Genomic DNA, 23,914 nt, shown 5'->3' on the forward strand with positions numbered 1-23,914 from the left:
TAAAAAAGCCAGAAGCCCAAATTCTCCAAATATGTTTGTGTACCACTGGTTTGGAAATCACCAAAATTATACAAATTGTGTCTAGTGTTGAGTGTTTATAAACAGTGTTTATTCCAGAAATGGGTCCTGAACAATTGATTACATTATTGCTACTTTTGAGAAATTGCCCCAGGATAAATTCACATTGGCTATATTCAAACAATGCCAAGCCTATGGTTCATTACCTTACCTTTTGTCTCAATGACATTGATGCACTTTCTAACAAACTTGAAGCCCACTTCATTCAGCTCCACTGTTTCAAGCAAAGGAAAGCAGAGTTAGATGTTGATGTACACAAGCTTCACCTACCAAGCATTCAGTTATCATGCTAAGAGACTGCAGAGAGAGAACTAGGGGTTTGATTGGTCATATCCAATCACCCTTAACTGAAAAGGTCCTTTGCATGGGTGGGGGGTTAGAGTTTTTACTCTTTATAACACAAAATGCTTTTACTTAGCCTTCTGCATTATGTCTGCTTTAGGCATGAACAACAAATGTGAAATGTTATACTGGAAATGCACACAATTTCTATATGTGTCTAGAACAAGAAGGATATAATGTGTTTCTTTATATCACTACTGCTATTCCCAACATAAACTAAGATAAAGTAACTTCCTCAATGGACACTTTTTTTTTTCAAAATAGGTATGAATATCATTCCACACAGTGGCATCCATAAACACACACACTTGCATCAATATTACATATCATTGGCGACAGCATTTATTATGAATAAGACAGCTGGCAGTTTATAACATCAGTAGATCAGAAATTTGACTCACTTTCTTCCTGTTTTGTAATGGGGCTGTGGTAGATCTACAAAAGAAGAGAAACAGAAAGATCTATGGCTATTGTGAATCACTATAGGCAAATAAAATTAAATCAAAACCATTAACAACTCTAACAAGAAGGAAAAGTGTGCTAAACATAATCATCTTTGTCTAGATCTTCAGGAAACAGCTGAAATAATCCCTGAAGATTACATTGGATTTCACACTGCTCACTGCAACTAAAGTTATGGCCCTCTTAGACATTTACTTAGGTAAAGCTTGGAGGGTTTTTCCAATGGAGCAAGAGAGCATAAGAGAAAGGAAGTGGATTTCTCATGCATACCTGGATAATGAGCATGTGATGGTAAAATGTAAACATTCCCAATACCAACCTCCCTGTCCCCCAAGACTGGTTAATAGGTGTTTCTCTTTGGGAAGACAAGTGTTCAACTGAAAGAGATCCATAAACTGACCAGGATTTTTCTGCATCATCTTGAAGTATACATTTTAATAGCTATAAAAAGACCAGAGTCTAGCCCTGGTTCTGTTTCTTCCTCATAATGAAATCTAGGGCATGTCCTTTTCATCCTCTAGACTTCAAAATTCACATATCTAAAATGATCAGAATTGGAGATGTTCCTTCAAGCCTACCGGCCATATGGGGCCCACAAAATCATTTGGTCTGGCCCTGCCAAGACATTAGGGGTGAGTTAATTAAAGGTTTGGCCAAATATAACAGGCTAATTTTAAGTTGACAAGTTTGTATGTCCTGCAAATATATATATATATATATATATATATATATATATATATATATATATATATATATACAGCCAGCAACTGGAACGCCGTAACGACTGGAATGACTGGTCACTATGACGCCCACGGTGGTCAGCAAACTGGCCCCATCAGGGGGCGGGGCCAGCCATCCAACCCCCCTCGGACCCTTACCCTGGCAGGCCCCACCCCTGATCGGACTCTCCCATGCAGACTGATGGTGGGGCAGCCGGCCCACCCTCCCATGGCTCTTCCCCCCCTCCCCGCCAGCCCTGCCCCCGATGGGCCCCACCACCCTGATCAGCCCACAGCCCCTCTCCCCAGCCAGCCCTACCCCTGACCAGCCCCCCAACCCCAGTAGGGGGAGAGGCTGGATAGCCAACCTCCTGCAGCCCCTCCCCCTCCCTGACCCCACCCCAGATCAGCCCCCGCCACCCAGATCAAGGACAGGGTTGTCCGGCCAATCTCCTGCTGTCTCCTCCTTCTGACAGGCTGGTCCCCAATCCACCCTGATCAGGGCTGGGTTGGCCGGACCCCACCCGTGCATGAATTCATGCACTGGGCCTCAAGTAATATTATAAATATCCAAATGGCCCTTGGCAGAACAAGAACCCCCACTGCATGGGAGAACATATTTGCCAATGTTAATACTGATAAGGGTTTAATCTCTAACATTTATAGGGAACTCTTACAACTTAACAAAAGGAAGATAAAAAAATACAATCAAAAAATGGGCAAAGGACCTAAATAGACACTTTTCAAAAGAGGACATTCAGAAAGCAAAGAGACATATGAAAAAATGTTCAAAGTCACTAATCATCCAAGAGATGCAAATCAAAACAACGAGGTACCTAAATATACACTTTTCAAAAGAGGACATTCAGAAAGCCAAGAGCCATATGGCTCAGAGTCACTAATCACCCAAGAGATGCAAATCAAAACAATAATGAGGTACCACCTCATACCAGTCAGAATGGCTATCATCAACAAATCAACAAACGACAAGTGCTACAGAGGATGGGGAGAAAAAGGAACCCTCCCGGACTGCTGGTGGGAATGTTCTCCACTGGTGCAGCCACTGTGGGAAACAGTATGCAGTTTCCTCAAAAAGTTAAAAATGGAACTTCCATTTGACCCAGTGTTCCCACTTCTAGGAATATATACCAAGAAACCAGAAACACCAATCAGAAAGGATATATGCATCCCTATGTTCATAGCAGCACAATTTACCATAGCTAAGATTTGGAAACAGCCTAAGTGCCCATCAACAGATGAATGGATTAGAAAACTGTGGTACATCTACACAATGGAATACTACGCTGCTATAAAAAAGAAGGAATTCTTACCATTTGCCATAGCATGGATGGCACTGGAGAGCATTATGCTAAGTGAAATAAGCCAGTCAGAGAAGGATAAATACCACATGATCTCACTCATTTGTGGAATATAATGAACAACATAAACTGATGAACATGGACAGATCCAGAGACAGAGAGGCATTGATTGGACTGTCGGGCCTTGGAGGGATGGTAGGGGAGGGTGGGGGTAAGGGGGAGAGATCAACTAAAGGACTTATATGCAAGCATATAGGCCTAACCAATGGACACAGAAAACAGGGGGGTGAGGGCATGAGCAGGGGGATAGGGGGATAACGTGGGGATAAAGACACATATGTAATAACTTAATCAATAAAAAATATATATATTAAAAAAAGGTTCCTCACCTCTGCTTTAAGCAAAGCATGCAAAACATGTGTAAGATTAGTAGATTGGTATGTTAAGTAAAGCAGCAAGGACATTAGCAATGTGAGGCTACAGGAAATTAGCTCTCTGTATGCCATCTGTTAGAGTCTGCTGTAACAATCTTTTCTTTTAAAAGGAAAATTTTTGCATATGCATATATACCCATGAGTATTTGAATGAGAGAGGTTTCCATGCTGGCCCTTGCTTCCACTTAGATAAACAATATATTTGTATTAAGTCTGCCATAATCAAGCTGGTAAAAGGTCCACTCAGTGGGCCCATGTTCTAGCATTATTCTCCACAAAAACCCTTCCGTATCCTTCGATCTTTAAAACCTAAGGAGAGAACAGTTTCAGGAGAGAGATTCAAGAGGAAAATGCCTTGCTAAGCCTCCTAGCATCCTCCTAGAGAAACACCATAGACATGTAATAGTTAAGCTCCAGATTTCTTGGAGGGGAAGGAGAGAGGACAGGTCCTGGACTACTTTCTGGATAGCACTTCTCAAATCACTTCATATTTACAGCTATCTTTTTGGTTGCTATAAATGCAATTTGGGATCTGTGCACTCCTGTTTAGATTCCAGGGCACTAAAGACAGAGAAAGAAAACCCTGGAATACATTTCCCCTCTTAGTAAGGTGAATAAAGCAAGGAGATTTGACTATATCCAAATATTGTTGAATCTCAGTAGCTTTACACCCACACTTCAGACTAGTTAAAAGCACCTAACACTAAAATATCACATTATGGTTGACAGACTGGATTTCATTTGAATTTTAAAGCAACCCTGTGAGGTATGTAAAAAAGAGATTATTAAAGCCATTTTACTAAAGAGAAAAAAACTGATTCTCAGATAGATGAAATCACTTGCTCAAGTTTACACAACCACTGACTGGCAGAACCATGATCCAAATCTAAACCTTTCATATTCCAACATTATGAAGCTGATATTATTTCATATGTTACCAGAAGAAACCTACTGGAAAGATACTGAAAAGAGAAAATGCTTTTCAATCATTTATTACTGTTCATATTGGTCTTTATAGGATAAGCACTAACCCTTTTAAAGACACTGTCCTCCTGTGCAAGAAGTTTCTAAATAGAGTGGTACATCTTGGCATACAGGATGGCAATGTGATCTCCTCCACTAGATGTGTCCTTAAAGATAATAAACTGACTTCCGAGAGTAAGAAGGGGCAGCAAAACAATTTTGAATAAAATCTTAACAAATGCTTGTTCACATCCATGCCAATTATATTTAGTCTTTCTATATGAACATATATTAATTATATAAAATATAAAAGGCTTAGTTTTCTTTACGAAGATCTTGTAGGTACAGCTGCATAATGTAAAACTGGAGCTAGAATCTATGGGCTCTGGATTCTAGGCCCACCTTTGATGTCTTCTGTGAGGGTGGTCCTAGAGAAGTTCCTCACCTTACTGTTGTTTTTTAATTTATGGGTTTTAGAGGGGTGGGGAAGAAAGAAGAAGGAGGAGGAGGAGGAGGAGGAGGAGGAGGAGGAGGAGGAGGAGGAGGAGGAGGAGGAGGAGGAGAAGGAGGAGGAGAAGGAGGAGGAGAAGGAGGAGGAGGAGAAGGAGGAGGAGGAGGAGGAGGAGGAGGAGGAGGAGGAGGAGGAGGGGGGAAGGAGGGAGAGAGAGAACTATCAATTTGTTGTTAACTTGCCTTACTTGTTAAACAAGAGATGGTGAATCAACAAAATTCCTTCTGGCTCTAAAAAATTTGAGTGAGATGGATCTATTACCCTTTACCTATCCTACCACTAGAGGGCACTCACACACTGGACTATGCTGCAGAGGTATCACCAGTGTCTGAGGTAACTTACTGGCTCTTTCCCATCCATGGCCTCCATCCATAGCCTTCTATTAGCTTCTGAAAGGGCCTGCAGAGTGATGGTTCCTGGCCTAAGGAAAGAAAAATGAGAAGTTGAAAGCAAAAAACTCATCTAAGAGAATGGAGTCTTGTGATCTAAGGCCCCCCTCAGCCCCGGGAAGTGTCACACTGAGTAGGCACAGGCATACAGAACTCAAATTTTTCAAAGTCTGTTTTACTCAGAAAACAAGAGAATATTTAGAGAAAAGTAACTTTGGGAACCCTGAGGGAGGGGCTACCTTGGCTAGGGTTGGGCAAGAAAATAGGAGGTCAGATGCCAGGACACCTCACCATAATATACACTTAAATTGGCCTTATACTGTTTGAGCCAAACTGAGGCTCTCCCTCCCCTCTCAGAAGCCAGCCATTTGGTCTGAGCTAAAGGGGTGAGCATGTTCATTCTGGGCACATTCATCTCAGAAAAGTGGCTTTGCTACTTCCACCACCTAGGATGCCCAGGAGAATTTCCAATTGGCACAACATGCACAGTGGCTAACTTAAGCAATCTTATGACTAATAATAACTAAGAGTTACTAAGTGCTCACTAGGTACCAGGTTCTGTTCTAAGCACTTTATAGGCATTAATTTATTTAATCTACCCAGGAAGCCCATAAAGCAGGTACTACAGACGGCTTTTGTTTAAATCCTATTTTATAGGAGCAGTAACTGAGGAATAGAGAGGTTACCTAAGTTAACATATTGGGTAAGTGTAGTAGACCAGAATTTGAATTTAGTAATTCTGGCTTAGTAGCCATGTTCTTCCTTAACCATTACACTATAAGGCCTCTTCATCATGGCAGAGGGCCTCAATACCAATTTTATTTTATTTACTTGCAGGCTACCTATACCCAGAGATATCCCAAGTTGTTATATTGTGTATTATCTTTTTCAACCTTCAAAAAACAAAACAAATTGGAAATTTGGGATTGACCATATTATTACAAGCATAAAGTCTCCTTGCATTCTTTACCTCACTGTGCCATTATGAGAAGCTTGCTCCTCTCACTACTTGTATAATATGAGACCTCTCTCAAGTCATGAAATGATAAGAACAATGATGAGAGACCTTGCAAAAGTCACTGGGCCTCTGTGGGCCTGTTTCATTATCCATAAGATTGTTGAAACACACAAGTTGGGAGGTGCTTTCTAGTCCTGATATCATGGGATTCCTGTTCTACCTGCCCTTCTACCTCTTACATCATTAAAGTGCTCCTTTAAAAAGAACACTCTTAAATCATCTTTAAGCAAGAATCAATTGAAAACCAGGACTTGGCTTTGGATAGTGAATTCTTTCACATCTACCCTTCTCTTAGAAACACCCAACCTTTTGGATATATTTTATGGGGCTAGAAAATCTAGAAATCTTTGCAGAAGCAGCTATGTAACTGAATCCTGCAGCCAGAAAGAAGGAAAAGAAGAAAATGGGCAACCAACAGAAAAGCAGAAACTGAGGACTAGATATGACATTAAAACCATTCTGAAACTGAGCTTCCCTAACTGGGAAATACAAAAGCCAGTTTGTGTCCTTGCTTCACTTTACAGAGAAGCTGAATAAAAAAGTACTATTCAGGAAGCATTTAGAGATTTTTAAGTGCTACAGAAAGTCAAATTCAAAGAACAATACTGTTTAGGAATAGAATGACAAAGTATAGAGTACTGACTTCTAGTCCAGGGTTTTCTATTCTGACCTAAGATAAATCCTTTGCCCTCCCTGAGGTCTCAGTGACCCATCTGGAACAAAAAGGCATACACAGAATATCTGCAGAAGAGTGTAGTAATTAAGAGTGCGAGCTTGGAAAGTAGAATGCCTGGATTTAGATCCTGGCTCTACCATTTTCCAGTTATATAATCTGACTTACTTACTTTCTATCTGTGTCCTTGTTTTCTTTTGTAAAATTGGGATAATAATACCCCCTACCTCATGTAACTGTGGTGAGGACTAAAGGACATTATCACTTAAAGGGCTGAGAACAGTGCTTGGCACATAGGAGGTATTCAGCAAATGTCAGCATTTGTGTTGCTGCTGCTGCTGTTATTGTTGTTGTTGTTGTTGTTATTATTATTATTATTATTATTATTATTATTATTATAACTGCCATTCAAGCTCTGATGGGCTATGAGCTTGTGGCTTCAAATAAAAAGCTATCCTATATTCCTGAAATATATTTAAAAAAGACTGAAAACCTCCTTTGCTCTGTACTGCAGGGTGTCTGCTGCCTGCTGGGCAGCCCGATTTTGTTCCTTAGAGCAGAATGACTAGCCAGGAAAGACTTCACATCTCTCAGAAAACTCCACATGTGCAGAGGAACCTCAGCACCTGTTCAATGTTATCACTGACCTTCTATTTCACAGCACAGGTATTTTGCTTACAATACAGAATGGAATAAAGTTAAAAAGAACATAGGCTTTGGAGACCTACAGACCAGGGTGTGAGCTCAGCCTTGCTACTATGCGACTTTGATTTGAGATTAAATAAGAGAATGTTTTTTTTAAAGTGCCCAATATGTGGTAACAAAAATTATAGACACATTGAAACTTTAACTCCTGGGTTCTAGTCTCAGAAATCCAGGGTATGAAAAAAATAGATTAAAAAATGAACACCAAATTTATTATCTACCATGAGTGATACATAGCACGAGGTGCAAGATACATATATATGAATTGTCCTCAGCTTCTAACCTCAGAGCCAAATTATTTGTAACTGCTTGGGTCCATGGGAATATTATCTGCAAATACTTAGCTCCCAATTTAGGCTAAAAAGGTAATTAGAATAAAACTAATGCCAGAAAATTTTTTTTTATTTTAAGCACCTTCATGCTGTAAAGCCAGAAACAGTAAAGGTTCATGAAAGGAAAGCCATAGCCAAAAGTCATTTTTCCCTTCCTACTGGGCCAGTAGCTTTGGGGAACATGAGTGACAGAATCATGGTTACTAGTAACTATATTTACTATCACAGTCATCTTTGATTAGGACTATCCATTATTAACCCCCCAAAAATTATCTTGGTTCACACACAGAAATTTAAAATAGGGAAACTGACCAGTAGTAACTTATTCCCAGACCAAAAAAGCCCTGATCTCTTAGACTAATCTTTATGAATCCAGTCACTGAAAGTTTTGTTCATATAATATTATTGTAATTGAAACTCCAGGTTCCTTTGTAGTAATATGATCAGTTTGTTAAATTATATTCTATTACTCATTACCTACTCCATAGAAGCAACAGACTGAAATAAAATATAGAAGCCTATTTATTCACTGAAATTTGGATCAATCTCCCACCTACATAACATGTGTTTATCCAAAGTAATTCCAAATGCTCTCATTTTAAAATTTAAAGGTTAAATTCCCCTCTTACAAAATGTCCTCAGGTCAGGAAAAAAAAAAAAAAAAGAGGGCACCAGAGAGAAACAAGTGAAACCAAGTCCAAAGTTTGTAAGCCTTGGCTGAAATCAGAAAGTTGATAATCAAACTATTTCCACTTTACATAATATCTGCAAAGTAGGGAAAGTCTGTATGATGTTTGCACCAAATGGAAGAAAATATTACTCCCCAGTACTACTATAACCCTCCATCGCATCTAGCTCCTATGTAAAATGTCGTCCAGCCCAGTCAATATAGCTCAGTGATTGAGCATCGAGAAATTCACCGAGAGGTAGCTGGTTTGATTCCTGGTCAGGGCACATGCCAAGAGGGGGACAGCCAATTGACTCTTCTCTTTCATCATTGTTGTTTCTATCTCTCTCTCCCTCTCCCTTCCTCTCTGTAAAATCAATAAAAACATATATATTTTTAAAAATGTGTTCCAATTCACTTGTTCTTATATGTTACTAGAGGCCCGGTGCACAAAATTTGTGCACTGGGGGCGGGGGGGAGGGTCCCCTCAGCCCGGCCTTTGCCCTCTTGCAGTCCAGGAGCCCTCAGGGGATGTCCAACTGATGGCTTAACACGTTAAACGTCAAGCCTGTTTTGTCATCCTTTCCGTTTAGCCCATGGTATCCGATTTCACCGATATGCTGGTGGCTGGAGATTTATGTAAGGTTGTGAAAAGACTGCATGTATATCTTCAGATATATTTCTTGTATGTATTTATTGCAATCTGTACTCTGTTTTCTTTTAGAAATGCTTTCTCTTCAGTCAGTTGTCTGTGGTTCGTGTTCCAATGCAGTTTAAAATTTTTTTCTTTACCCATAACAGTGACAATGTCAGTAGAAGAAGCATGTGAAAGCGATTCAAGTGAAATTAGTTTCCCCAAAAAATGTCGTAGAGTCGTGCTTTTTCATCATCAGAGGATGAGGATGAGGACTTTGAAGAATGGCGTGATCCGAGAGGTAATCAACCAAGGATTATGCCTTTCACCTATCTGTCTGGCTTTAGGATTGAAGACTTGAATGTAAAGTCATGGGCAACAGTAGAGAATTCTTATGAACTGTTTGTGCCTAACGAATTGTTTGAGGATATCGCCAAACAAACAAAGTTATATGCGTCGCAAAAACTAGGGGTTGAAAACTCGCAGCGTTTGTGTAAGTGGACTGTGACAAACAGAAATGAAATGAAAAGATTTTTTGGGTTGATTCTATGGATGGGACTAGTTAGACTATCATCTTTATGTTTATACTGGTCCCATGATCCTGCATCTATGCAAACTTTCCCCCAAAAATAATGTCAAGAAATAGATTTGAAATATGAATTATGAATTCTGCATTTTTCAGACAATAGGAAGATAGATGTTTCCAATCGTTTATGCAAAATACAACAACTAATAGATAACATGGAAATAAATTTAAAAAAATATTATGATCCATCTGAAGCTATACGTATTGATGAATCTTTGATACCATGTCATGGCTGCATAATACTTAGGCAATATATAAAACAAAAATGCCACAAATATGGTATTACATTATTTAAGTTGTGCTGTGGATCTGGGTACACGTATGCTTTTCGTGTATAAAAGTTTAGAGAAAAGTTTAGAAAAAGAAAATACAACACCAACTAATGTTGTAATGTCTCTTTGTAGAGATGTATTCAGTAAGGAACACACGTACACAGACAACTGGTACACAAGTTTAGATTTAGCATATAAATTACTCGATAATAATACTCATTTAGTAGGAACATTATGTTCAAATCAACGGGGAAATCCTCATGAAGTAACATCAAAGAAATTAAAACGGGGAGAAATTATAGTAAAAGAGAACAAAAAAGGAATAACCATTTTAAAATGGAAAGATAAGTGGGACATCTTACTTCATTCAACAAAACATACATCAGAGATGATGAATGTTGAAAATAGATCAGGTCACTACTTGAAAGCAAAAATTGTAGTGGATTATAATGCAGGAAAAGCAGCAGTTGACATATCTGATCAAATGCGTGCCTATAATAATCCGTTATGAAAATCCATGAAATGGTATAAAAAGCTAGTCTTTGAGCTCCTACTAAATACTGCTGTTCTCAATGCTCGTGTTTTACTTAAAAATATTAGCAAGAAGAATATGAGTATCACAGAATTTCGGGAGAAATTAGCTGTCCATGTAACGAATTGTCGGGATGAAGAAATTCCAAGTAGCAATACTGTAAATATACCTCAAATATCTTGTCACAAACTGTAACAAAAAACTGGAAGACTGTCTAAAGTTCAAAGATATTGTGAAAAATTCTACGAAGACAATGCAGCACGATTTGAATGAGATATTGCCAGAAAGTTGACAAAACAAGTTATAACATTCTATGAAACCTGCACAGGACAACGATTTTTGTGTATACCGTGTTTTAATAATATTCATTAAAAAAATTTTTTTTTGGTAACAAGTAATATTTAGGTACATTCTTTTATGATCTCCAAATTATTTAAAATTTATTAATAGAAGAATATAATTTTTTAAATTGTATATCGTCAGTCAACAGTGACTGACGTGGCCTGAATGAAAAGTATACTGTCAGTCATTAGTGACTGACGAGGTCTGGACAGAAAGTACAGTAAGTGACATGGTGCTTAATGTGTTAAGCAGGCAGTCGGACATCCTTAGTGCTGCTGCAGAGGCAGCAGAGGCTCCCGCCACTGCCACTGCACTCGCCAGCCATGAGCCCAGCTTCTAGCTGAGCAGCACTCACCCTGTGGGAGCACATTGACCAACAGGGGGCAGCTCCTGCGTTCAGCGTCTGCCCCCTGGTGGTCAGTGTGCATCATAGCGACCGGTCGTTCCATAGTTTTGTCGATTTGCATATTAGCCTTTTATTATATAGGATATTAGGAGATTTTAAAAAGAATGAGTTTTGTTATCTTGTCCTTTTTGCAACATCATCAAACACTGACCTTTTGCATATATGATAGCAAATTAAATCCTAGGAATGACTTTTTCTGCCTAGAGCAAGTGAGGCAAAGCAGACTGAAGTTTGCATAGAGAGAACCAACACTGGGCCAGGTCTAACAGGGATCCCTGTGAAGGGTAGCCAGAAGAGCCAAGACAATAATGTCATGAATAGATTTGCTCATTTTCATCAACAAGAGATGACAGAGGAAAAGATATACCCAGGCTCAGCACAGTACATGGGACATTGTTAATTCACACCAGCACAGCTTACCTTTCATTAGTTTCTATATCAAAACAGAACCTCTTGTCAATAGACTCTGTCTTCCTTCTCACGCAGTACTTCAGGGTTAAATCCAAGGGCCCCTGATAGAAGAGAAGAATTAATAGTCAATTTTGGGGAAAAACGTGCAAAACTTCTGCACCCTGTAGTGTCCTTCGTTGTCACTTGGAAGGCATCTGTCAGGACAACAGGAGCAATATATAGCTTCACTGAGAGCCTTTGTCCCTTCAGACAGTAGTTGCAGCAAGATGGCAGATGGTTTCTCCCTGCTGCAAAAATCAATAAATGGCTGAGATGAAAAGAAAATTATATTCAGAGTGGGCCATCACTCTTTTCCAAGTGCACTAGATTAAATAGGAAGCTCATTTCACATCATGTAAGGGGAGTGAAGGAGAAATAGGCTGCCCAAAATCACATTAAGTGTCCAAAATAAACTTTTCATTACATGTCTAGGTAGGGAGATTGCTATTATTAAGTGGTTTTCTGAAACTCTCCTTCCATTAAAGCGGCTGATGGAGGAGGGGGGAGACAAACATTTCCTCACTTCTAGACTCTTGAGGATGACAGGGCTTCCAAAAGCAATGACTCCAAAGATAGGGTAGGAGTAAGGAAAATAATTCAATGTGTGTATTAGTTAAGGTAGCATTTGGTATTTCGTATGTGCAGAATGGTTTGGCCCTCCTTAGTCTTGTAGGCACTTAATAAGGCCAATGAAATCTACCTTCTCCACAGATTAAAATTCCCCAGTCCCACACTATTAAGTTTTCCTCTATTATTTCAACAGACACAATGTAGTATAGTTAAGAGAAGTAACAATTATTAATCCCCTACTAGGTGCCATATATTACACTAGGTATTCATAAACCAACTTTCTCCATAATCCTTGGAGGAAGCTCAGAGAAGTAAAATGGCTTACCCAAAGTCACCCATGTTGGTATAGTGAAAATGGCAATAAACTAAGAAGCTTAAAACCTGGGATCTTGTCTCAGTTAAGCCATTTACTAGCTACTGGTATATGACCCAGGGCAAATAATTTTCACTCTCTGAATCTTAACTCCACAGTCTACCAGTATTAAATGAGATTAATATTACCCACCTTACTGTCTCAAATTCAGAAACACTTCCCAAATGCTAGGTCTATACCTAAGCACTGTACGATCTAAACTAGCCAGCACAGCTGATAATCCAATTATTTTCTCTCATTGACACACTCAACCACCAAAAGCCTATTCTTCTGCTGCTCCTGCACTATGCAAACTCAACTCTAAATTCATCATTCAATCTGCCTTCCCTGTCCCAACACTTAGAATATCAAGCATTGTTAGTTGCTCAAGATGAGAGTGATTAACAACTGCATTATGTACGCACCCTCCCACTTTAAATTCTGAATTCCCTCGCATTCAGTGGCATCACAGCTCAGGGGCCTACGTCTTGCCCTCCACTCCAGGTTCCCCTGCAACCACCCCCATCAGTGTAAAACTACTCTTATTTCATACATGAATCATGCTCTTTCGTGACTCCATAACTTTGCATATACTGTTTCCTCCACCTAAAATGATTATGTATATTATTTGCCTAGCTAAACTCTTACTGGTTCTACAACATGCAATTTAGTTTCATTTCCTCTAAAATCCTTCCCAAATCACATACATTGCCATTATATGTTTTCAACATTATATTAAAGCTTTATGTTTTCATGAATGATTTCCCTACTTGACTGAGAAATCCTCAAGAATGTGGGCAATGTTTTATTTATCTTTATATCTCTAGTACATAATAAACAGCACTCAATAAATGTTTACTACATTATCATCCTTGCTATTTTTCTAAGAAGACAAATGATACCAAGCAAAAAGTAATATATTCAAGATCAAAAAGTTTCTATGCTACCCTGGCCAGCATGGCTCAGTTAGTTGGAACATCGTCTCATGCACCAAAAGGTGACGGGTTCAATTCTGAGTCAGGGCACATATCCATGTTGTGGGTTCAATCCCTGTCAGGTTCCATGTTCCTCTCTCACATTGATGCTTCTCTCTCTCTCTTCTTCTTTTTTCCCTCTTCCTCTTTCTCTCTTACTCTCTCTCTCTCCTTCCTTTCACTTTCAAATCAATAAAAAACATATCCTCAGGTGAGGACTACAATAAATAAATAAATACATACATACATACATACATACATAAATAAATAAATAAATCTATACTAATAATAGAGGAATATGCAAATTGTCCAGGATGCTGCAACGTCACGACCACTCAGCAGGGGCATGCACAGCAAACGTGGGTAAGTGGGACCTTGCAGCACCACGGACAGGGGCCCGGGCCATGGCAGGGGTTAGGCAGGCACATGAAGATGAAGGCCTCTGCCGCAGGCCCGGCCTGGGGGCAGGGCAGTGGCAGAGGCCTTTGTCTTTGCACGCCTGAGCTGGGAGTTGGGCAGGCATGCACAGAGGGAGGCCTCCACTGCTGGACTGCCCCCAGGGGTCCGCAGGCCTCCCCCATGACCTGCCCCCGGGGGTTCATAGGCATCCGCCAGCTTCGGCCTACCTCTTTGGGGAAATCCATTGAGGAGCCACGGATGGATGGGCGGGGCCTACCTCTTTGGGGCAATGAATCCTGGGGCCCCTGCACTGTGACAGGGCACAGGCAAGGCTGGGGGATCCCCCTGCCTGAGTGCATGAATTTCGTGGACCAGGCCACTAGTAATAAGTAAAAAACTATGGTACTAGGCCAGCTAGGATTTAAAACCAGTTCTTGAGACTCAAAAGGTAGCACTTTTTCTTCTTGCACAACTATCTGACAGGGAAAGGATGAATATCTTATAAAACAGTTTTTGAGAAAGTGATCTGTAAAGTGAGCAGCACAACACAAATGGAAGTTGATAGGCTGAAATAATAGGGAACAATGGTGAGTACCATAGTCAGAAAGAGGGCTAATTCCTCCATCTTCATATTCAGCTAACCATACCTCACAGTGTTACTGGGAGAGTAAATGAGGCACATGATGGAAAGTATTCAGCACCTGGCACACAGCAGACATTCAATACACAGTGGTTTTTTACGATATTATCATTGTCTCATTTGTTTATATTATTTGCCTTTCTGGAGCACAAGTTAATGATAGGAACTAAGTCAGAGAACTGACAAGAAGAAGTCATTTCCAACTATAATTGAGGGAAATTCAAGTAATTACTTCCACCTCCCCTCCCTTCATAATGGAAAACCATGTTCCTCTTTCCATTCCATAAGGAATACCACAGTAAAACTACTAAGGCTATGATAGGATTGTGGTTTTGCAAGCAGCCACTCAATGAAAGGGGAATAGGGGAAGATAAACTAAAAGGAGGGCTTGCTCTTATATGCTAAGAGGAAATGAAAGAGGAATCCACTTCCTCTGTCTTGAGTTTTGCATTAGGCACCTCTGAGCAGGAGAGAAAGGGCCTAAATGAGCTTACTGTCTAAGAAAGGAACTTTCAAGTCCAGGATTTGGAAAGTAATCTATCTATATAAAATCCTAAGCAGCCATCACAAACAAACCAACCGAACGGATGACTGAACAGGCTGTGTGGGGCAACCAGGCTGGCAGGGGGGTTAGTGAGGGGTGATCAAACAACGGAGCAGCAGGCTGTGTGGGGTGATGAGGCCAGCAGGAGGGGCAGTGAGGGGCAACTAAATGACTGAACAACAGGCTGCGTGGGGCAACCAGGCTGGCAGGGGGGTTAGTGAGGGACGACCAAAAGACTGAACACAGCAGGATGTGTGGGGAGACCAGGCCAGCAGAGGGGGCAGTGAGGGGTGGCCAAATGACTGAACAACAGGCTGTGTGGGGCGATCAGGCCACCAGGAGGCTTAGTGAGGGACGATCAAACAACTGAACAGCAGGCTGCATGGGGAGACCAGGCTGGCAGAGGGGGACAGTGAGGGGTGACCAAGCCGGCATGGGGGACAGGTGGGGGTGAACAGGCCAGCAGTGGGGGCACTTGGGGGTGACCAGGCCAGCAGGGGAGGGGCAGTTGGTGGCGACCAAGCGTGCAGGGGGGGCAGTAAGAGGTGACCAGGCTGGCAGGGGGCAGTAAGGGGCGACCATGCTGGTGGGTGGGGGGACAGTTAGGGACGACTAAAAGACTGAACACAGCAGGATATGTGGGGGGACCAGGATGTGGGGTGGCCAGGATGGGCAGTTGGGGGCGACCAGTTTATCAGGTGGGGCCAGTTGGGCCCCCAGGCTCGCAGGCAGAGGCAGATAGAGTTGATCAGGCTGGCAGGGGGGGCCAATAGGGGCAATCAGGCAGGCAGGTGAGCAGTTAGGAGTCAGCAGTCCTGGATTGTGAGAGGGATCCTGGATTGGAGAGGGTGCAGGCTGGGCTGAGGGAACCCCGCCCCCATGCACGAATTTCATGCACTGGGCCTCTAGTGTATGTAAAAAAAGAAAACACTGCAGGACAGTATTGCTTATAAGCACTTGCCAGTCAGGTACATCAGCTCAGTTCTAACAGAAAAGAAACAAGTTCAGTACTTTGGAATCACATCTAAAAGTGCATTGAAAGACTGAAAAGTAAGGAAAATTTTGAAGTCATGAATGAGTAACAAGCCCATAAGAAAACATGGATGAAGGTTCTGAAAAACCTTCATACCATTTGGTACGCTTCATTACAGTTGCATCCCATCTCCAGTTGACATTCGAAGCAGAGTAACAAAATGTGTGGTTAAAGAACAAAAGAAGCAGTTTTCGGCAGCCTGCGACTAAATCTCAGTCCTCTCTAATTTTCCATGGACAAGCCACACAATCAAGATCTTCTATGCAAAGCAACACGATAGAGAAAAATTGACCTAATTACCTTTCTACTTAAATTGGGTCTTCATGTACCACATCTTTCAATGCTAACAAGTCACATTGTTTCACTTTGTCAATTTGTAAGGAATTAAAATACTTAAATAAATATCATCACTAAGACCCTGTCTGAGAGACAATTTAAAGGACACATTGAGCCCAGCTGGTGTGGCTCAGTGGTTGAGTGTTGACCTATGAACCAGGAGGTCATGGTTTGATTCCTGGTTAGGGCACATGCCCTGATTGTAGGCTGTATTCCTAGGAGGGGAGTGCAGGAGGCAGCCGATCAATGTTTCTCTCTCATCAATGTTTCTATCTCTCTATCCCTCTCCCTTCCTCTCTCTACAATCAATAAAAATAATTTTTTTTAAAAAAGGAAACATTGAACTACTTTAGCATATTAACACTCTATCAGCTTTTATCTTAAGAAATCCTGGAGTACAGGGACGCCCACTCTCACCACTCCTGTTTGACATAGTACTGGAAGTATTAGCCATTGCAATTAGACAAGAAGAAGGAATGAAAGGCATCCAAATTGGAAAAGAAGAAGTAAAACCGTCCTTATTCGCAGATGACATGATATTGTACATAAAAAACCCGAAAGACTCCATCAAAAAACTATTAGACTTGATAAATGAATTCAGCAATGTAGCAGGATACAAAATTAACACCAAGAAATCTATGGCATTTCTATACACCAATAGTGAACTTACAGAAAGAGAGACTAAAAAAGCAATCCCATTTACCATCACACCAAAAAAAATTAAGATACCTAGGAATAAACTTAACTAAAGAGGCAAAAGACCTCTATTCAGAAAAGTACAGGACACTGAAAAAGGAGATAGAGGAAGACATAATCAGATGGAAGAACATACCGTGTTCATGGATTGGTAGAATCAACATCATTAAAATGTCCATACTACCCAAGGCAATCTATAAATTCAATGCACTTCCCATTAAAATACCAATGGAATATTTCACAGACCTAGAACGAACGCTCCAAAAATTCATCTGGAATAAAAAAAGACCCCGAATAGCTGTCGCAATCTTGAGAAAGAAGAACAAAGTAGGTGGGATCTCAATACCAGATATCAAGCTGTATTACAAAGCCACTGTTCTCAAAACTGCCTGGTACTGGCACAAGAACAGACATATAGATCAATGGAATACAACAGAGAACCCAGAAATCGACCCAAACCAATATGCTCAATTAGTATTTGACAAAGGAGTCAAGAACATACAATGGAGTCAAGACAGTCTCTTCAATAAATGGTGTTGGGAAAATTGGACAGATACATGCAAAAAAATGAAACTAGACCACCAACTTACACCATACACAAAAATAAACTCAAAATGGATAAAGGACTTAAACATTAGATGGGAAAACCATAAGAATACTAGAGGAATCCAAGGGTAACAAAATCTCAGACATATGTCAAAGCAATTTCTTCACTGATACTGCTCCTCGGGCATTGGAAACTAAAGAGAAAATAAACAAGTGGGACTACATCAAAATGAAAAGCTTCTGCACAGCAAAAGAAACCATCAACAAAACAACAAGAAAGCCCACTGCAAGGGAGAACATATTTGCCAATGTTATCTCTGATAAGGGTTTAATCTCCAACATTTATAGGGAACTCATACAACTTAACAAAAGGAAGATAAACAATCCAATGAAAAAATGAGCAGTGGGGAGATTGCTGCCTCGAACAACCACTTCAAAAAACAACTAAAAGACGGAACGGACATCATCCAGAACCACAGGAAGGCTGGCTGAGAGGAAATTCTACAATTAGGAGGAAAGAGAATATCATACCCAGACTCAGAGGAGGCGCAGTGCTGAAGTGAAATACTAAGGTGCGGAGTGCACTTGGAGCGGGCTGGAAGTGGAGGGCGTGGTTGTTGTTTTCAATCGGGAGGGAGTTTCGGACTCTGAGATCCAGATCCGGGCAAGTCTCTAGGGACCCAGACTCAAACGGGAGAAGCAGGACTGTCTGGCTTCGGTCAGAACTCAAAGGCAACTTTCTCTCCGAGGTTTGCAGTGGTGGCTGGGACTCTGTGAGGCAGAGCCCCTAGGGACAGAACTGAGAGCAGCCATAACTGCTTGCTCCGGCCCGCCCTATATATCCCTGGGGACCCACCCCGCCCAAGCCTTGCATAGAGCCATTTGCCAGATAGCCTCAGGCAAACGCCAGATTAGCACTGCCCTAGAGATCCAGCACAGAAGCTCTCCCACTGCAGACACAACTGACTCTCATAGCCAGTTAGCCTGGAGGTCAAATCACCCCCGGTATTGCCGACAAAAATCAAGGTTTAACTACAACAAGACTTCACACAAAGAACACTAGGGGGTGACCAAGAAAGCATAAAAAATGCAGAGACAAAGAAACAGGACAAAACTGTCAATGGAGGATATTGAGTTCAGAACCACACTTTTAAGGTCTCTTAAGAACTGTCTAGAAGCCGCCGATAAATGTAGTAAGATCCTCAAGAAATCTAATGAGACCCTGGATGTTATGATAAAGAACCAACTAGAAATTAAGCATACATGGACTGAAATAACGAATACTATACAGACTCCCAACAGCAGACCAGAGGAGCGCAAGAATCAAGTCAAAGATTTGAAATGCGAAGAAGCAAAAAACACCCAACCAGAAAAGCAAAATGAAAAAAGAATCCGAAAATACGATGATAGTGTAAGGAGCCTCTGGGACAGCTTCAAGCGTACCAACATCAGAATTATAGGGGTGCCAGAAGATGAGAGAGAGCAAGATATTGAAAACCCATTTGAAGAAATAATGACAGAAAACTTCCCCCACCTGGTGAGAGAAATAGACTTACAGGTCCAGGAAGCGCAGAGAGCCCCAAACAAAAGGAATCCAAAGAGGACCACACCAAGACACATCATAATTAAAATGCCAAGAGCAAAAGACAAAGAGAGAATCTTAAAAGCAGCAAGAGAAAGAAACTCAGTTACCTACAAGGGAACACCCATACGACTGTCAGCTGATTTCTCAACAGAAACTTTGCAGCTCAGAAGGGAAAGGCAAGAAATATTCAAAGTGATGAATACCAAGAACCTACAACCAAGATTACTTTATCCAGCAAAGCTATCATTCAGAACTGAAGGTCAGATAAAGAGCTTCACAGATAAGAAAAAGCTAAAGGAGTTCATCACCACCGAACCAGTATTATATGAAATGCTGAAAGGTATCCTTTAAGAAGAGCAAGAAGAAGAAAAAGGTAAAGATACAAATTATGAACAACAAACATGCATCTATCAACAAGTGAATCTAAGAATCAAGTGAATAAATAATCTGGTGATCATAATAGAATCAGGGACATAGAAAGGGAATGGACTGACTATTCTTGGGGGGAAAGGGGTGTGGGAGATGCGGGAAGAGACTGGACAAAAATCGTGCACCTATGGATGAGGACAGTGTTTGGGGAGTGAGGGCGGAGGGTGGGGCTGGAACTGGGAGGAGGGGAGTTATGGGGGAAAAAAGAGGAACAAATGTAATAATCTGAACTATAAAGATTTAATAAAAAAAAAAAATGAGCAGTGGACCTAAATAGACACTTTTCAAAAGAGGACATTCAGAAAGCCAAGAGACATATGAAAACATGCTCCAAGTCACTAATCGTATGAGAGATGTAAATCAAAACAACAATGAGGTACCATCTCACACCTGTCAGAATGGCTATCATCAACATTTCAACAAACGACAAGTGCTGGAGAGGATGCAGAGAAAAGGGAACTCTTGTGCACTGCTGGTGGGAATGCAGACTGGTGCAGCCACTATGGAAGACAGTATGGAGTTTCCTCAAAAAGTTAAAAATGGAACTTCCATTTGACCCAGTGATCCCACTTCTAGGAATATATACCAAGAAACCAGAAACACCAATCAGAAAGGATATATGCATCCCTATTTTCATAGCAGCACAATTTACCATAGCTAAGATTTGGAAACAGCCTAAGTGCCCATCAACAGATGAATGGATTAGAAAACTGTGGTACATCTACACAATGGAATACTACATTGCTGTAAAAAAGAAGGAATTCTTACCGTTTGCAACAGCCTGGATGGAACTGGAGAGCATTATGCTAAGTGAAATAAGCCAGTCAATGAAAGAACAATACCACATGATCTCACTCATTTATGGATAATAAAGACCAGTATAAACCAATGAACAAAGATAGATACAGAGGCAGAGCAGCATTGAACAGACTATCAAACTACAGTGGGAAGGCTGGGGAGGGTTGGGGGGCAGGAGGGAGAGGGTAAGAGATCAACCGAAGGACTTGTATGCATGCATATAAGCATAACCAATGGACATAAGATACTGGGAGTAGGGGAAGATGGGGGAATGTCAAGAAGGGGGAAAAAAAGGAGACATATATAATACTATTTGTAATACTTTAAGCAATAAAACAAAATTAAAAAAATAAATAAATAAAGTTACTGTAAAAAAGAAAAAGAAATCCTGGAGTATGAGTGTGTGTGTGTGTGTGTGTGTGTTTGTGTGTGTGTTTGTGTGTTCCCAAAACTCCTGCAAAGGTAGGCAAAAGTGAGATGACAGAATCAAAGTTTTAGCTCTATGGTCTAACTTAACATACATAACATAGCATATCAGGTCTTTCCAGATGAGTAAATTATGTTCTGAGTGTGTTAAAGTCCTTTGCCACTTTGGAGAGTGGAGGAAAATTTGGAGGGCATGAGAAGAGGCATTAACTGCTTAAAGATATTTGAGTATTATTACATAGACTGTGAAGAATAGGTTATTCCAATAGGTTTATACAACAGACTAACTCTGTTAAAAAGGAATTTTGGTAAATTATTTATATTTTCAACTCTTGTTATTTAAAGGAATCCTATAATAGAGCCTTCTTAAAAGTAAGATATATTCTCCACTCAAAATTCATCCATACTTTTGCAAATTTTCTTTGTATAATGTGACAGGCAGTTGTAATAATTTAGTAAATGGTATGAAAAAGTAGAGGCACTTTCCAAAGGCCTGACATAATTAACAGAGATCTTTTGCTCAACTGAGATGTATCTGGCCCAAAGAGAACATATGAAGCCATGGCTTCACATGATAGTGATGGATTTGGTTCTTTGACACTAAGTCAACATATACTCTCTTCTGAGATGTAGTCACAGATGCATTGCAAAAAATGTGGCACCATGAAGAACTGACCTGCTTAGCACCTGGCTTCTGCTCCATTGGCGTCATGGTGAGTGTTTTGGTCTCTTTCTCATACTGGCAGTAGTATTTCACCCAGGATATTCCCAAAGCCCCTAGAAAGATAGGCAAAGGTGAGATAACAAATTAATTTTTTGGCTGCATGGTCAGTCCGACCCCAAGATGGAAGCTGTGTACACCTTGGCCTTCAGGGTCATGCTCCAGATCTACCCCTATACATATGGAAATCAGAAACCTTATCAACTCTTTCCACATCTGCTCTGTCTTGCTCCAAATCATACACCTTGCCATGTTCCCTATGAATGCTGCCACTACACATCTTATTGTATAAGCTGGAACCTTATCATCAACAGACATTCAATACAAAGTGGCTTTTTATGATATTACTAGAGGTCCGGTGCACGAAATTTGTGCAGGGGTGGGGGGGTATCCTCAGTCCAGCCTGCATCCTCTCCAATCAGGGACCCCTTGGGGGATGTCCAACTGCCAGTTTATGCCCCCCTGCCAGCCTGGTCGCCCCCAACTGCCCCCCTCTGCCAGCTTGGTCACCCCTGACTGCACCCCATGCCGGCCTGGTTGACCTCAACGGCCCCGCCTGCCAGCCTAGCTGCCCTCACTGCCCCCTTGTCAACCTAATCACCCCCATCTTCCCCCCTGCTGGCCTGGTCACCTCCAACTGCACCCCCCCCCACCGGCCTGGTCACCCCTAACTGCCACCCACCTCACGGCCTGATTGTCCCATGCAGCCTGCTTGTTCAGTCATTTGGTCATCCCTTACTAACCCCCTTGCCGGCCTCGTCACCCTATGCAGCCTGCTTGCTCAGTTGTTTGGTCATCCCACACTAACACCCCTGCCGGCCTGGTTACTACATACAGACTGCTTGTTCAGTCATTTGGTCATCCCTCACTAACCCCTCTGCTGGCCTGGTCATAGGCAGTCATCTTGTAAGGGTGTGAGGGTTAATTTGCATATTACCTTTTTATTATATAAAAATCATTGTCTCATTTATTATATTATTTGCCTTTCTAGAGCACAAGTTAATGATAGGAACTAAATCAGAGAACTGACAAGAGGAAGTCATTTGTGTTTTCAACATTGTATTAAAGCTTTATGTTTTCGTGTCTGATTTCCCTACTTGACTGAGAAATCCTCAAGAACTTTGGCAATGTTCCTACTTCCCTGTAATGTGCCCCATTTAATTGGTGGTTGGGTTCTGCCCATTCTATCCCCTAAATGTCTGTCTTTCAGCAGTCTCATAGTCTCCATCTCTTCTAGAACTAAATTAGTCCCACACCCTATTGCTGACTTATCTTTTTCATGTTTTATAAGATATTTCAAGCAAAATTAATCATAATTTTTCCAAGTAATTATTTCAGTGGCCTTCTCTTTGGTTTCCCCCATCTCTGTTCTAGTCCATTCTTTCTAGTCCATTCTCTACTCTTTTGTTAGAGGAATACTTTAACTATATATCTCTGTTATTCTTCTCATTATAAACCACCCATGATTTTTCCATTATCTGAAAACTCCTTAGGTTGGCCCACAAAGCTCTTCATGTTATGATCATATTTGCTGTTTCAACGTTGCCTTTTCTAATTTTATCTGTGTTCCAGTCTCATTGAATTACTTTCAGTTACCAAATAAATATGTGGCCATATAATTTACCATCCATATTCAAAATATATTTAAGAGTGAATGGGGCACCACTTTTAATTACATAAGGACAACAGATATAAACCAGGACAATATTTGGCAAATTAAGACTCTACATATAAACTATATCCTCACACACCTCTGTGCCTTTATTCATGCAGTGGTATACACCTGGAGTTCTATTTCCCTTTTTCTTTACATGTCAGGATTCCACTCATAATTCAAGCTCAAATTCGAACATAACTTTCTCAGTGAGAGTCATACACACACACACACACACACACACACACACACACACACACAAATAAAAGAGAAAGATGCAAATTGACTGTACCTTTGTGACACCCACCAGCCAATCAGGAGTGAGCATGCAAATTAACCCAACAAAGATGGTGTGTTGCTTTGCATATACAGGCGCC

At 40.9% G+C, this 23,914-nt stretch overlaps 1 protein-coding gene across 1 annotated transcript in view; it reads right to left on the reverse strand.

The window, feature by feature from the left end:
• Positions 1-23,914, reverse strand: part of OPHN1 (oligophrenin 1) — a 629,793-nt gene that overhangs the window by 290,503 nt on the left and 315,376 nt on the right. The window contains exons 10-14 of the mRNA XM_081080828.1: positions 21,839-21,939; positions 11,805-11,896; positions 5,171-5,249; positions 822-855; positions 230-292 (exon numbers count right to left, since the gene is read on the reverse strand). Coding sequence (XP_080936954.1) covers positions 230-292; positions 822-855; positions 5,171-5,249; positions 11,805-11,896; positions 21,839-21,939 — 369 coding nt within the window. The remainder of the gene's footprint in view (positions 1-229; positions 293-821; positions 856-5,170; positions 5,250-11,804; positions 11,897-21,838; positions 21,940-23,914) is intronic.

Source organism: Myotis nattereri, assembly GCF_964212035.1.
Source record: "Myotis nattereri genome assembly, chromosome: X".
NCBI classification, from domain to species: domain Eukaryota; kingdom Metazoa; phylum Chordata; class Mammalia; order Chiroptera; family Vespertilionidae; genus Myotis; species Myotis nattereri.